Below are 13,486 nucleotides of genomic sequence, written 5' to 3'. Positions count from 1 at the left end.
AAAAATTATTATTATTTTATTTTATTTTATTATTTTTTTTTTAGCTCCTACAGCGGGCCTCGTTGGCAGCAGATTTAAGTTTCATGTACAGAAGTTCTGACTGCCTTTTCATAAATGTGTCAGCACAGAATGCTATAAAGTGAAAAAACTTACTACTTCATAACATACTTCTAATATTTTTACTCTGTATTTTCTACCCTTTCGGTTATGAATGTGGAATATTCAAATACATGATAAAATGTCACTGTGAATAATAAACCAACATGTTGTCAACAATACCGAACAGAGGGTGAGATGAATTCAAGGGGAAGTCCACACAATATCAGCAAGACCTGCCAGGCTGTCTAAAAGGTCAACAAAAATAGAACACATTAAACGGTTAATATAACCTGCCAATCAGGTGTACAATAATTTTACTGTTTCTATTTGCCATCTGTAGACCAGTTTGACATTAGACTGATGTGTTGGGCAGAATCCACAGAATCCATATATCCAGTAGGCTGGATAATCTTCCCAGATTTCTTTTTGCCAAGAGGGATTTCCAAGGAATGTGCATCCCAACTGGGACTCTAATGTTGCCAAAGTCAAGTAATATTTTAACAACGGAAATAATCTGAGTTCACGATTTGCGACAATACACGCGTAGTATTAAAACCGTCAAAGCTGTTTGTTTTTGTTTTGTTTGAGGCGTGACATCCCAAAATTTCAATTAATAAATACATTTAGCATTTAAACAAGTAAATAAAGTCAAATGTTGTAATTAATGAGAAAAAAAAGGAAAATCAGACCTATGGTTAGCCCCATTAACTCATGGAAAATGGTTCTGGGTTTGATTCTTCACTGAAAAAAATGCAAGAAATGCAATTTTTTAATTAAGCCTATATTTATACGTTTCTGTGTTACTTAATTCCACAAATAAACACATTGCACCACCAAATCCACCAAAGCACATTTGAAGACACCATTACTGAGCCTGTGTCACACTCAACATTAATCATGAATTTTACACAACATAAAATACCTGAAATAGAGCAACGAACCTGGCGTTTTAAAGTTAGTCTCCCGAGGATATTAAAGATTGTATTCCAAACAGGGACATGCACCACCAAAGATATTTGTAATTTTGTACTTTTTCTCCCTTTGTCTGACCTTTCCGTCCAAGTTAAATAGATCTGAGATGATCAGCCTGACGTGTACTACCTCATCCAGGGGAATGAGCTCAGAATGCATGTGTGTTCTCTTAGCTGGACTCACTGTGACCTGTGGCCCTGAGCCCGCTCTGCTCTTGTCAGTTGTCTGCAATACAAGCCAGTCAGCAATAGTCCACTGTTGGCTGCCTGGTGGACGAAGCCTCTGAACAAGCTGAACATGGTGTGTGTGGGCTGACAGCACTGACAGCCAAACTAACACAGTGGGCAGGGCAACCAGTTCCAGTGAGTCCATCGCCGCCAGCAGCCACATCCTTTTCTGCTTTATTATTGTGCTTTGGCCTGATAGCTTTTTGGCAGAAAGTTGGATTGTGAGGTTGATGTTGTGAGCGGCAGGCAGATTTCATTTAAACTCCCTAAAGCATAAACTATTTTCAGAGTGACTGTTCACGCAAAACCTCTCACTGGCCTGTGAGTTAAGATTCTGCTGCAATTTGACCACCTAATTCTCTTATTGTCCGATGCAAACAGACGTGTGCTTTGTTCAAATAGTCATTTAAGCGTAGCAGCATGAACATAAGTAAATACATTTTATCTATAACATTCAGGAAGAGACTTCCCAAAGTGCCATCCGAAAAAAGAGAAAACTCCCATTTTGAAAAGAAATCAGACAGTGATACATCTTTTTTTTTCTCTGTCTTCCTCCTGTGTATTCAGTTTGCGTTTGACAGTGATATATTAACTTTTTTAACTTCCAACGAAATAATGAAGATGAAGTGATAACTCAGACCTAACCCTGACACATCTGCATAAGAAACACTCATGTGCTGGTTTCAGTGGAAACAGTTCAGATTTTAACACAGGAAGCAGCACTCCCACATCCTGACACCCGTGGCTTAAGCAGAAACGAGAAAGAAATTGAAGAGGCCTACGAAACTTGAGGCAAATGTCTCAAATTCATCCAACATGCTATTTGCCGCCACAGCAAGCTAGTCATTTGAAAAATTGGCAATTGTCAGACTGCAGTAGGGTGGTGCCGGAATAAGAAACATCCTGCTAAAAATAACTGGAGCAACAAAATATCGCAACTTATCAACATTTCAGTCATGAAGCCATACTACTTTAGCCACTGTGGCTCCGAGCAAACAACTCACAGTTCTTCAGGGTCTGAACAGGCCACAAATGAAGCTTTGCGTAATTAAGTTTTGCAGCTCTTTTTTTTTTTTTTTTAGGATGGAATATTTTATAGTTTTGTGAACAGCTGACGTTTGTTTGTGCTAATAACATGCTTATCTTGAAACTTGTTTCTACTTTGGTTGACAGCGACACTCTCAAAGGCAGGAAATGATGGTTTATTCTGATTTATTTGTCAAAAATACTTAGAAGGAGTACATATGAGGGCACTACAAAAGTGACATGTTCCTGCTGTTACAGTCAAGCAGTGTTTTTCTTAATGGGGCCTCTGGTCTGTGTGAAATTCAATATCACTCGAGTTACAACAAAAAGAAGAAGGAAAACACTTCGGACTAAAGTGACATTTTGTGGAGTTCCTGTACTGTTATTGCATCGGGTTCCAATAAGATTACCAGAATGCAAAAACACAACATAACTTCAGTGTTAAAACTATAATTTGCCGCTTAGCATAGAAACCTGGATTGCCTTTAAACATCACTGTGGTGGAAAACCGCAGAGTTGGTGTTCAGCACAGGATATGAGTTGATCTTTAAAGATTTTTTTTTCTGCTCTAACTATTAGCCTTCTCTCTATCTACATTTTTTTTCTGAGTCATTTGCTCTCAAACAAAGCATGCCACAGTTCTCTCTCCACACAACAGTCAAGTCTTCAGATGAGGGTGAGCAGAGGGTTACGCAATGACCATGTTTTTCTCTTCATACTCCAAACTCGGTCCCCTGACTGATGACATTATCCAGAGTCACACATATGTTTCAAAAGTTTTAAAATATCAAAAATAAAAATAGTCACAGGATCTACTTGAGGCAATTCCCACATGGCATCATGCCCATTAACAGAAATTCACACTTGTGGACTCCAAAGTATTTACTGCTTTCAAATAACAAGACAGAAATATGTCATATAAAAAGTGAAACACAGTACGATATGTTATCAGAGTTATAAACTCGCAAACAATAAAACGGATAAAGATAAGAGCTTACGTTCTGTCAAGGATTATAGTAAAAGTTATGATGATTGTTCCACACATTAAAACAGTTGACTGACACAATAGTTTCAATAGGGGATATATATTAACGGTTTGGCATTATTATAGTAAAAATAATATTGATAAAGGATAAAAATCTGTCAAATTTCAATTTGAAAATCATGATTTGGATTATGTTGAGCAACAGCGATTACAAAAGTAGTATGATGGGACTCTGAAGCGTTCACGTTAAAGTGCAATGTGAGAGTATATTTTCTATTCGTTTGTCATCATTACACAGTACATAGTCCTCCCTTTGGACCAAAGACATGTCCCATGACGTCCAAAATTGCTTGTTGTTGAGAGGTTAACTTTTACTAACAGGGCATTTCCATCTTTTCACTAGCACTGTGCCTGCTGCTCTAGTTTCACCTCTTTCAGAGCTTGTTGCTCATGACTCTGGACAGGCAGGACTTCCATTCCCACAGACAGATCCCACAATGAACTTTTAGATTGATCTGTGGCACACTTTAAAACCGCCAGAAGCCATTTCCTGAAGTTCACACACAGGCAGAAATAGAGAAGTGGCCTGAGGCAGGCATGAATGCAACCCAAGGCAGTTGTGACCATCAGGGCTGTTTTTAGAGAATCGTTACGAGTTTTCCTAGACACGCTCAGGCAGGTGTCCACGATGAGTGTGATGTTGTAAGGCAACCAGCAGAGAAAGAAGACCACCACCAAGGGCAAGGGCAGGATGCCCCTTTTGGATCTGCACCGCACCCTTAGCAGCATCCGAGAGCAGCAGATGATCAGGGTGGCTGCAGGCAGCAGGAACCCCAGTACATGGTAGGGCAGGCGGGAAAGCAGCAGGCTGAAAGTGTCCGACTGAGTGTACCTGAGAGCACACATACTTTTGTTTTGTGTAGCATCTTCTTCAGCCCTTGGAAAAATCCAGTCAGGTATGGTGAGGATTAAAGAGACGAGCCAGACCAAGAGGCAGCTGAAATGAGTCAACAAAGGTTTCTGTCGGAAGCAAGGCTGGGTCCTGTGGGTGCTCGACCAACAGCCATTTAGACTGATGAGAACCATCAGATAGATTCCACAGTAAAAGTTGATCTGAAGAGAAAAAAAAAAAGAAATGGAAAAACTTAACAAATGATGCAGGGCATTCACAGTGTCAGGCTTTCACAGCATGATCATTGTGGCCCAAAGAATTCCTGATAATAACATTACTGCAATATCTATGAGAGAAAAAAATTATGTACTATGACTGATCTCATTTGTTTCAGTTTCGTTTCAGTCAACTAAAGTGACAGCATCAACCATTGACAATTACTGAAATCCAAAGTGATTGTTAATAAACTGAAAAACAAAAAGTCCACAAGGTCTGCCAGCACAACGTTATCATATTATATTATATACTAATATATTCCAAATGTTATTATATACACTATATTAATTACCAAAGTTGTTGTCAATATACATCTCTATAGTAACATGCAACATATCTACACAAACTCCCCCAGATGTTTGTATCACTGAACCTCTGTATCATTTCAGATAATCTGAAATGCCTGGAATGCCTCCGTCAGTGAGTCTTCATTCAAAAACAAACTGTCCGCAAAGAGTTTGCATCACAGCCTCACTGAAAAATTTCTCTTTCACTTTCACTCATTGCCTGATGCCCTCACCATTAGGTACTCACATTGAAAACAACTCTGCTGATCTTGCAGAAAGGATTGCTAAAGGTCCATTCATGATCTTGGGTGGCCTCCACGATCCAGAACGGCAGCATCAGCAGCAGGAGGATGTCAGCGGCACCCAGGTTGAAGACGAAGATGTCTGATAAACTCCAAGGTCGCCTCTTCTGTGCCAAGGCAGCCAGGAGCAGCGCATGTCCCAGCAGGCCCACACACACCACAGCAGAGTACAGGACCATGACCCACAGCATCGCACTGTGTTTGGAGCCATCATGATCATCGTGATCTTCATAATCTTCATCCGTGTAGTTGATGTAATCATATGTAGCATTCTCATCGAGAAGTCCACCACCGACCACTTTCATGTTCCTCTGCTCTGGTGACAGAAAGACTGAAACAGAGAGATCAGCTCACTCACATCTCTTTCTCTCTTTCTCTCTGTGCGCCATCAGATGAGGTCATAAAAAGCCCAGTGGGAAGCCCAGCACAAGTTTAAAAACTCTCACACTCACATGGACTGATGCAAGGGTTTTTTGAACTGGAAAGGACCACTTTGTCATGCTGACACACACACACACACAGTTTAAAGTATGGCGCAATTTAAGAATGCACGTTGAATTGTTGCTGCTGCTGAAGCAGAAGTGCAGGGCTGTTTGAAGGAAACCAAATGTTCCGAGATAAGAATAAGATACTTTTGCATGTAGGCAAATATGCATGAAACTATTAGCCATATGTAGAGATATCCAAAAAGATATCCAAGAGCAACAGGGAAGGTTTCGTTTTATCGTTCGCACGGACATAAAAACTAAGATGTGTCCCGAAGTAAACGAGCAGCGCGGCGCCTGATCGGAGGCTGACAGATAAACAGATACGAGACGGGACTCACCATAAACGGCTGTCTGTCCACACCGGGAGCACCGGGGACAACCTACGCCTTCAGGGGTCAAAACCGAAAACGGAGCCGGATGAGGAGGAGGAGGAAGGCGGCCGGCTGACGCGGCGCTCCAGCTGGAAGTTGGTTTCGCTGTGGAGAACTTCAGCTGTCACAACTTCCCCGCCGGGCAGTTTTGGTCAGCCAGCCGTCACCCAGCTCGTCCGCCTCGACCTCTGGAAATCCTCCAAACTCACAAACGAAGCCCGTTCACCGGTATTGGTTTTTCAAAATAAAACCCTTAATTAGCGTTCAGAGAAAGCGCTTGGAAATGTCTCCAACTGTCATGTTTTTTTTATTACACAGTGGATAAGAGCGGGTTAGGGAAAACCTGAACTGTACATATCCAAAATCTATTACGGTGAGTGATTCTGAAGAGCCATCGTCCAACTTCCGCCTCCGAACTTCGGCTGACTTGACGCGAACGCGCCGCGCGCGAACAAAGAGCCGCGCGCCAGCAGCCGCTCTCTGCTGGATGGCGCTGTTGTGTTTGTGTTTCCAAACACAACAAAGGACAGTGTGTTCGGTGTGCCGACTCTCTCAGTCACCCACACACGAAAGAATTATTCCTGTTATTTTTATGCCCAGCTTCTGCTTTAGATATGCAGGCCTATTCCGGGCTTAGGCTTACGCAGAAAATTAAAAATTGCCGAATAAGGAAGTACACAATACTTGCTGATAGTGACACGGTAAAAACAGTATTCGAAGCCACTTATCGTTAAGTGTCAAAGTGTGAAGTGTGAACACATCTTTCTCAGATAGTTTAGATAAACGTTAAAAGACAAAGTTCCCAATTCATTTCACACTCATACAACAAAAGAAGACTGCCAGAATTTTCACATACACACAAAAGAGGAAACCAATTTGTTTGTCACAATTTTTCTTGTTAAAATGGGGTGAATTACATTTATATTGTTCTGTTTATTTCATTATTTTGCATGTATTTATTTCTTAAAAACGAAATCTAAATACACCTTCTGTTATCAATAATCTGATATTAAACTTGTATAACATTTGTTCTGTCTGGAAATATTGCGAATGTCTGTTTTTGGGATTTTCCACGATTGTAGGAAGAAGCTCAGAACAGGATGCATGATGTCATCTCCATGACTGTCACATCCAACAACACACCAAAGTGTAGATTCAAATATATGTTCGTTGCATATGTGCATCAACCATGAGATCTGTCGGTTAATCCGCATCATGTTGTGTCGAATAAATGTAGCTCTGAGTGAACCTGCAGCGAAGTAACACTGTTTTTGATGCACGGTAGACTTAAAGATTTATTTTATGTAAAAATCTTTATTATTAAAAAAGGAAAGAGTAACATTTCAATATATACAGCTGAAAGAAGAGATGCAAAAATATCAGCAAAAACAACTGAACATGCCTTTCCCTCTTCCTTGAAATTTCAACATGTAGAACTTTTCAAACTGAAGCATTTTCACTGTTTCACTCCTTGAAAGTGGAAGGAAAGATGTACACAAGACTACTGACGCCACAGGCTACATCTGAAGTGCTGAAAAATCATTTCTATTTGCATGAAGCAGTCTAGTGGTTTCACAGGTTACGACCTTTGATAGCATCAATGTGTGGTTAGGGTGTACAGGTTTTACTTTATCGACACCCAGACGACAAAAGCACCGTTGGAAGAAATACAACAGAAGTTTACATGGTAAAAAACTGAGAACTTTTCTTGGTCTTAGTTAAAGTGAATTCTGAGTCTGGTTTCATTTCTTAATTTCTCTCAAACCAATCCAAGCCAAACTATGTACATGCAGTATCTGTCGTTCTAGTCAGTGTTACACCATGACAGAATAGGAGGTGTTTTCATTTTCTGATGAACTATAGGAAGGTCTAGACTTTCTCTGACTCCATCCCTCCATCCCCCCCCAGCCTTTCTGTCGCAGCAGCTCTTTAAACATTTTTCCCAGCTCCTTCCTGAACTTCACCCCCACAAAGCCATAGAGCAGAGGGTTCAGGGCACAGTGCCACAGCCCCACACCTTCAGTGATCAGAATCCCAATGTCTATCACACGGCCAACCTGGCATTCTCCAGCCACCAAGCCCAGCCTGTGCAGACTATCCACCAGCTGGAAGCAGCTGTACGGTCCGCAGCAGATGACAAACACAGAGACGAGGGAGATGATGAGGCGGAGAGACTTGCGTTTTTGGCGGCGAGTGGCATTGCATAGAGACTTGAAGATGCGGATGTAACAGTAGAGCATGATCAACAGCGGGAACCCAAATCCCAGAGTTACGCTGACCAGCCGCAGCCCCACCTGCCACTGGATGGCGTTCTCAGTGAACCAGACTCGACACATGAGCGTGTGGTCGTTTCCTCCAGTGTGAGTAGACACGACCTCTTGGAAGGTAATGTCCACCATGCTCATGCCCAGGCAGGCCACCCAGATGAAGGCACAGGCAATCTGGGCATGGCAGGTACTGCGCTTCCAGCCAGATCTGACGGCGTGAACGATGGCCAGGTATCGGTCAAAGCTGATGCAAGCCAGGAAAAGGATGCCGCTGTAGCGGTTCAGGGAGAAGAGGGCACTGCTAATCTTGCAAACAGTTAACCCAAACACCCACTCGTGAGCCCACTGTACTGCAAACAGGGGCAGAGTGAAGGCGAGCAGGAGGTCTGAAATGGCCAGGTGAAGGAGGAAGGTGTCGGTCAGTGAGAAGGCACAGAAACTACTGCTCTGATGGCTTCGGTATCTGCGGATCACACACAACACCAGTATGTTGCCCGTAACAGCCAGCAGAAACACCAGGCTGTAAACAACAGGGGAGTACTTCTGTGCAAACCCAAAGATGTCTTCCTCTGGACATGGAGCTGCATTGATCATGCTGGTGTAAGGGGATAAGGTGTAATTCTCTTCATAATCAAAGATCTGCAAGAAAGAGAGAGACACTGTCATGACATGGGTTGAGGAAAAGCTTAGTTCACTGATGGGTTCCCATGAAGAGCAATGGAGTCCCATTTCTATTTTAGAATTAATTAAAATGGAAAATCTAAAGATGGTAGGTGTTAGAAAATCAATTGATTAATTATAATCTGAGAATATGCAGAAGAAAAGGTCCTCCACAACCACAATTTAACTGCTGATTTTGCAAGCACATACAGTCATGGCCAAAAAAATTGGCAGCTGATGTTGCAACTCTTCTCCGAAAAAAGCATTTCAAATAAAAATGCTCTGGTGTTCAGATGTTTATTTCTTTTGTTTGCATTGAACTAACACACACACACACACACACACACAAAAGGGAAAAAAAGAGCCAAACCTTTCAAAATTGTAAGCTTGGATTTCAAGCATGTGATACAACCACAATTATTCATTCAACTCAAAGAAGGGAAAAATTAAAGAAAGGGCAAAGACTTGAGAGGATTTGGATTTTAGAGCAGAAATGAAGGAGAAACCTTTACAAGCTCAAGGCTACAAGCATCTCCAGAGATCTTGATGTTTCTGCGCGCAGTGGCATCAAGACGTCTACCTCGAGGTGGACGTAAGAGAAAAATTGATGAAAGACTCCAACAAAGAATTGCTCAAGTTGAGGATAAAAAACCTCAGTCCACCTCTAAAGAAACTCAAGATGAGCTGCACACATGGTCCAACTCTAACACTCCTGCCAAAGCAGAGTCAGAAGCAGAAAATTCCAGTAGAGAAGTGTGAGAAGCGAAATAAGGGCTGCATTAAGTGATTAGTTTAATGTAATTCATCCACTCCATTAAGTTGAGGGTGACAATTATTTTCTTCAGTCAAATTTTAGAGTTTTGTGTGGATTGTTTTTTCTTTCTGTGTGTTGCTTCACTGTCAACAAAAGAAATGTTAATACCAAAGAGGCTGTAATCGCAATGTTTGTTTTTTTTATTATCTGACAGAAGTGTGCCTAATATTTTTGACGTGACTGTACGTCTTAAACACAGGTCACCCAAAATGCATTTATTATACATTAGGAAAACGTCACTTACCCAGTAATCTTCGGTGGTTGATACATTTTGATCCATGTTTGCAGCACACAAGGAGACAGCAGAACTTGCAAGACCCACTAAGAGTTAAAAGTGCACAACACTTATGAACACATTAACTCATCGTCCTTTTGTCTATTTTTCAGAAAGAAGAAGTCATTGTTTCAGGAACTGAACCCCCAAAGTATTTTAGACAGACCAATCCATAGCTGCAGCAGGAAATGATGACTGGCATGGGCAAAATATCTCACATAGGCTGAAAGACATGGCTGCAGCTAAATCCTTCAGACAGACAGTGGATGACGGCATAAATTGCATGGAAAAATATTCTGTATTGTGGCTCATGCACCCACAAGCAGAGCAAATTTGTTATTTAGTCATATAAAATCCTTATGTGAAGTGAAGAGACCCGGGATTTTTTTTTTATGTACAATAAGCGGAAGCAGCTGGTAAAATAATCCTCCACAAATGGAGAAATGAAAATGCAACAACAGGAATTTTAGACTTCACTTAATTGTTCTTCATGATAAACATCTGCGATATTAAGTACTATTTATTTATTTCACAAAGCTCAAGCAACTAAGTCAGAATGAAGAAAGGGTCAGTCACATTACAACTCATGTTTCACTTCAATTTTGAGATCAATTTTTTAAAAAGTTTCAGGTGAAAATATTCTATTCAAAGGAGACAAACAAAACTCAAAAGCTAGTTGAGACAAACTGTCTGAGTCCAGGTCATTTGTTCTGTACTTCCACAAGTCAAAGAGAGAAGAGATGGACAGAATTAGAGAAGTATCTTAGATATTACTATCAACTACACTACTTAAAAAAAAGAAACAACTTAAACATGAGAGGAACTGAATGCAGTTGTGTTTTTTTCTGTCTCTAAGTGTGGATCTTCTGGTAAATATCACTTTGAAAGTTGTTTTGTAAGTTTCAGCCATAGTTGTTTTGTTTGTATGATCAGTCAAACAGAGGCATATTAATATAGCAATATCTGAATGAATATAAACAAGAAAAAAAAAGACGTTTGGTGTGATAATAGCACATTTTTATGTTTCATTTTTATTGTTTTTAAACTTTGCCTGTGGCTCAGTTCAAGTCCCTCTCACTGATGTGTCCTGGGTCCAAAATGAACCATAACCCACACATAGTGTGACTATTTCCTTATTTCCCATGCCCAAATGGGAAGTGTGTGCACCCACTTTACATAAAATCTGTAGTCTGACTTGAGTTTTGAAGCTCATTCTGATATCATATTTGGAAGTTTGAAAAATGTGAGTCATGTGTTGGCAACCTATTAGTGTTGTCTGTCCAGTGGGCAAACTGGAGAGCACTAGTGGATATAATTCAGACATTTGTAACGAACAGTTGCTCCCAGTTGGCCCTGTGATGGACTGATGACCTGTCCAGGGTGTACCCTGCCTCTCGGCCAGAACGTGTGCTGGGATTGGCTCCAGCACTACCCGCAACCCGGAAAACGATGGATTTACTCACAGTTTGGCATTTCCTTGTGGCAATGCGTTGTTACTCATCAGCCAATGGAAGGACCGGGACAGCCTCCACCTGGTTCTATGAGGAAAAAGCATCTCGACACATTAAGTTACATTCCACTTGACAGGCCTTTTACTTAATGAAATGTTTTGTTTTCTAAAGGTGATTATGTCTTAATCAAAATTTGAGCAATGATTAAATTCTTTTTTTATTATTATAATTCATATCATGCACCAAGTATCATTCAACACATACACACATATTCCCAAACATAGTTTGTGTTAGAATGTCTTTAATGTGTATATGTGGTAATACAATGTTTACAGCTTTAAAAAAAGTAAAATATCTGTATTTATAGTTGTATTTTGTCTATGCGTATTTTAAATAGGCTTTGTATATGTATTTGTATATGTATGTATATGTATCATGCCCGTGTTTGATGCTGCTCACTAGTCTTTTCTGTCGAGCCATGTGTACACCTGGACATAACATGCAAGGGCACGTGCACTGGACCAACGCTGTGTACACCTACCACACCTGCATTAGTTTATAAATGGCTAAAATAGAAAAAGCCAGTATATATCTACTTTGTTCCTCAATTACCGTATTGATATAAACTGCGCCATGCTAGGTGCACCCTTTTGAAAAATGCCATACACCCAAAAAATAAACATTGCGTTCACAAGTTGTTTGCACCAGTTGAAAAGCTCATTGTTCCCCCCATCATATCAGCATAGAAACTGATGTCACTCCAGGTATAAGAGCTGCGGCCATGTTCTTGCTCTCTTTATGGATTTCGCTTGTGACTATTGGGCTGCACTGATCTCAGGGAGAGACCTCAGGTGAGGTTTGGTGAACTCACATTTTCTCAAAACTAATGCTGTAACTAGTATGTAGTATGTAGTATTTATTAGTAAACTAAACTAGTATTCATGAATGCTTCCCTCCCTGCTTTCTGTTTTTTTTCTGGAAAAAAACCTACAGAACATTACTGGATATGAGGCATAGAAATGATCTGTCTTCAACTGTATGAAATTTTAACTTCTCAATCATTCTCAAAATCTTCTTGTTCAATCTCAGCAATGGCGTTCCAGTCGAACGTGATCAGCTCACAGCCGCAGGTATCAGCAACCCAGTACACCGTGTCCTCTGGATCATCCCACTGGAGTTCAAATGTGTGCGACTGCTGTGACGACTGTGGCATCTGTATGTGATTTTATGTTGTCCAGCAGAGGTGAATTAACTCCATGCAATAATTTTCAATGTGACGTTAAGTTTTGCCCCACCAGGTCTTTGTGGAGCATTTATCCCATGCATCCTGGGCTGTAAGGTGGCTCAGGACAACGGGGACAGCTGCTGCCTGCCTTTCCTCCCGGGTGCTATGATTGCTCTAAGGACAAGTATCCGCAGCAGATATAACATTGAGGTAATTTTCTCTGGTGATGTTTATTAACGTGCAGTGTCCCTCCAAAATAAGCAGGAAAGGGAGAAAGAAAGGAAAACAGCAATGCTGTATGTTTTCAAATAGGAGGTGCACTGACAGTTCCTCTTTTTAAAATCATGTTGCTCAACGCAAATACCACAATGATTGTCAGCAGTTTACTCTGCCTGTGTTGTTTTTCCAGGGCTCAGTGTGTGATGACTGGTTTGTCATGGCCTGTCTGCCCCTCTGTGGACTGTGTCAGATGGCACGAGAGCAGAAGCTGAGAAGATGAGAAGGGGCCATTTAAATGGCCAATTTCAAGAATGCACGTGTGGCTATTCAGCTTTTGAATTTGAAAAAGAACTGGCAGTTTTTCTGTTGCATTTCTTTGACTAGCTGCATCTGAAAAACTGAAATAATTTGGTACTTCAATGGATCCAAACTCAACACTTTTCACTGTTGAAAGGCAAAACTTTAAAAATATGAAAAACAGAAAGAACAACTTCCCACTTGCTGTTTCTATGGTTGGATTTACACTCATTATTTATTTTGGAATGCAACTGAGAATATTTTTTTCTTGCATATGATATTAATCAGTAATGCATTTGTTGACTAACATAAGTCCTATATTCCATGAACAATATCTCAATAAAACCTTGTGGA

The 13,486-nt window shown here is 40.7% G+C and overlaps 3 protein-coding genes across 5 annotated transcripts; 1 reads left to right on the top strand and 2 right to left on the bottom strand.

The window, feature by feature from the left end:
• Positions 1-124: 124 nt before the first annotated feature.
• LOC115044813 (C-X-C chemokine receptor type 3-like) lies at positions 125-6,352 on the bottom strand. Of its 3 annotated transcripts, XM_029504090.1 has the most exons (4): positions 5,893-6,352; positions 5,012-5,397; positions 4,218-4,422; positions 125-344 (listed from the first exon to the last, which is right to left on the bottom strand). In XM_029504090.1, the coding sequence occupies exons 2-4, from the start codon at positions 5,369-5,371 to the stop codon at positions 301-303; spliced, it is 609 nt and encodes a 202-aa protein (XP_029359950.1). In that variant the 5' UTR covers positions 5,372-5,397; positions 5,893-6,352; the 3' UTR covers positions 125-300. The 3 variants fall into 3 exon arrangements, with proteins under 3 accessions (XP_029359950.1, XP_029359948.1, XP_029359949.1); XM_029504088.1 differs by lacking the exon at positions 125-344 and having other exon boundaries at positions 393-4,422; XM_029504089.1 differs by lacking the exon at positions 125-344 and having other exon boundaries at positions 393-4,422; positions 5,012-6,352.
• An 851-nt stretch (positions 6,353-7,203) lies between these two features.
• cxcr3.2 (chemokine (C-X-C motif) receptor 3, tandem duplicate 2) lies at positions 7,204-12,848 on the bottom strand. The gene is made up of 3 exons (XM_029504075.1): positions 11,404-12,848; positions 9,911-9,987; positions 7,204-8,831 (listed from the first exon to the last, which is right to left on the bottom strand). The coding sequence occupies exons 1-3, from the start codon at positions 11,411-11,413 to the stop codon at positions 7,740-7,742; spliced, it is 1,179 nt and encodes a 392-aa protein (XP_029359935.1). The 5' UTR covers positions 11,414-12,848; the 3' UTR covers positions 7,204-7,739.
• cnfn (cornifelin) lies at positions 12,139-13,475 on the top strand. The gene is made up of 4 exons (XM_029504150.1): positions 12,139-12,242; positions 12,481-12,606; positions 12,690-12,826; positions 13,026-13,475. Exons 2-4 carry the CDS (start codon positions 12,483-12,485, stop codon positions 13,113-13,115), a joined length of 351 nt encoding a protein of 116 aa, XP_029360010.1. The 5' UTR covers positions 12,139-12,242; positions 12,481-12,482; the 3' UTR covers positions 13,116-13,475.
• Positions 13,476-13,486: the final 11 nt, after the last annotated feature.

Source organism: Echeneis naucrates, chromosome 6, assembly GCF_900963305.1.
Source record: "Echeneis naucrates chromosome 6, fEcheNa1.1, whole genome shotgun sequence".
Lineage (NCBI taxonomy): Eukaryota > Metazoa > Chordata > Actinopteri > Carangiformes > Echeneidae > Echeneis > Echeneis naucrates.
The sequence above is the reverse complement of the archived record's forward strand: the minus strand, read 5'-3'. Positions and strand labels throughout refer to the sequence as shown.

Coding starts and splice junctions, on each gene's coding strand:
- LOC115044813 (XM_029504089.1), bottom strand. CDS start 5,371: ATGAAAGTGGTCGGTGGTGGACTTCTCGATGAGAATGCTACATATGAT. Junction 4,423..5,011: donor TCAGCAGAGTTGTTTTCAAT/GTGAGTACCTAA, acceptor TTTTCTCTTCAG/ATCAACTTTTACTGTGGAAT.
- cxcr3.2 (XM_029504075.1), bottom strand. Junction 8,832..9,910: donor CAACCACCGAAGATTACTGG/GTAAGTGACGTT, acceptor TCTTTCTTGCAG/ATCTTTGATTATGAAGAGAA.
- cnfn (XM_029504150.1), top strand. CDS start 12,483: ATGGCGTTCCAGTCGAACGTGATCAGCTCACAGCCGCAGGTATCAGCA. Junction 12,607..12,689: donor CTGTGACGACTGTGGCATCT/GTATGTGATTTT, acceptor TTGCCCCACCAG/GTCTTTGTGGAGCATTTATC. Junction 12,827..13,025: donor GCAGCAGATATAACATTGAG/GTAATTTTCTCT, acceptor TTGTTTTTCCAG/GGCTCAGTGTGTGATGACTG.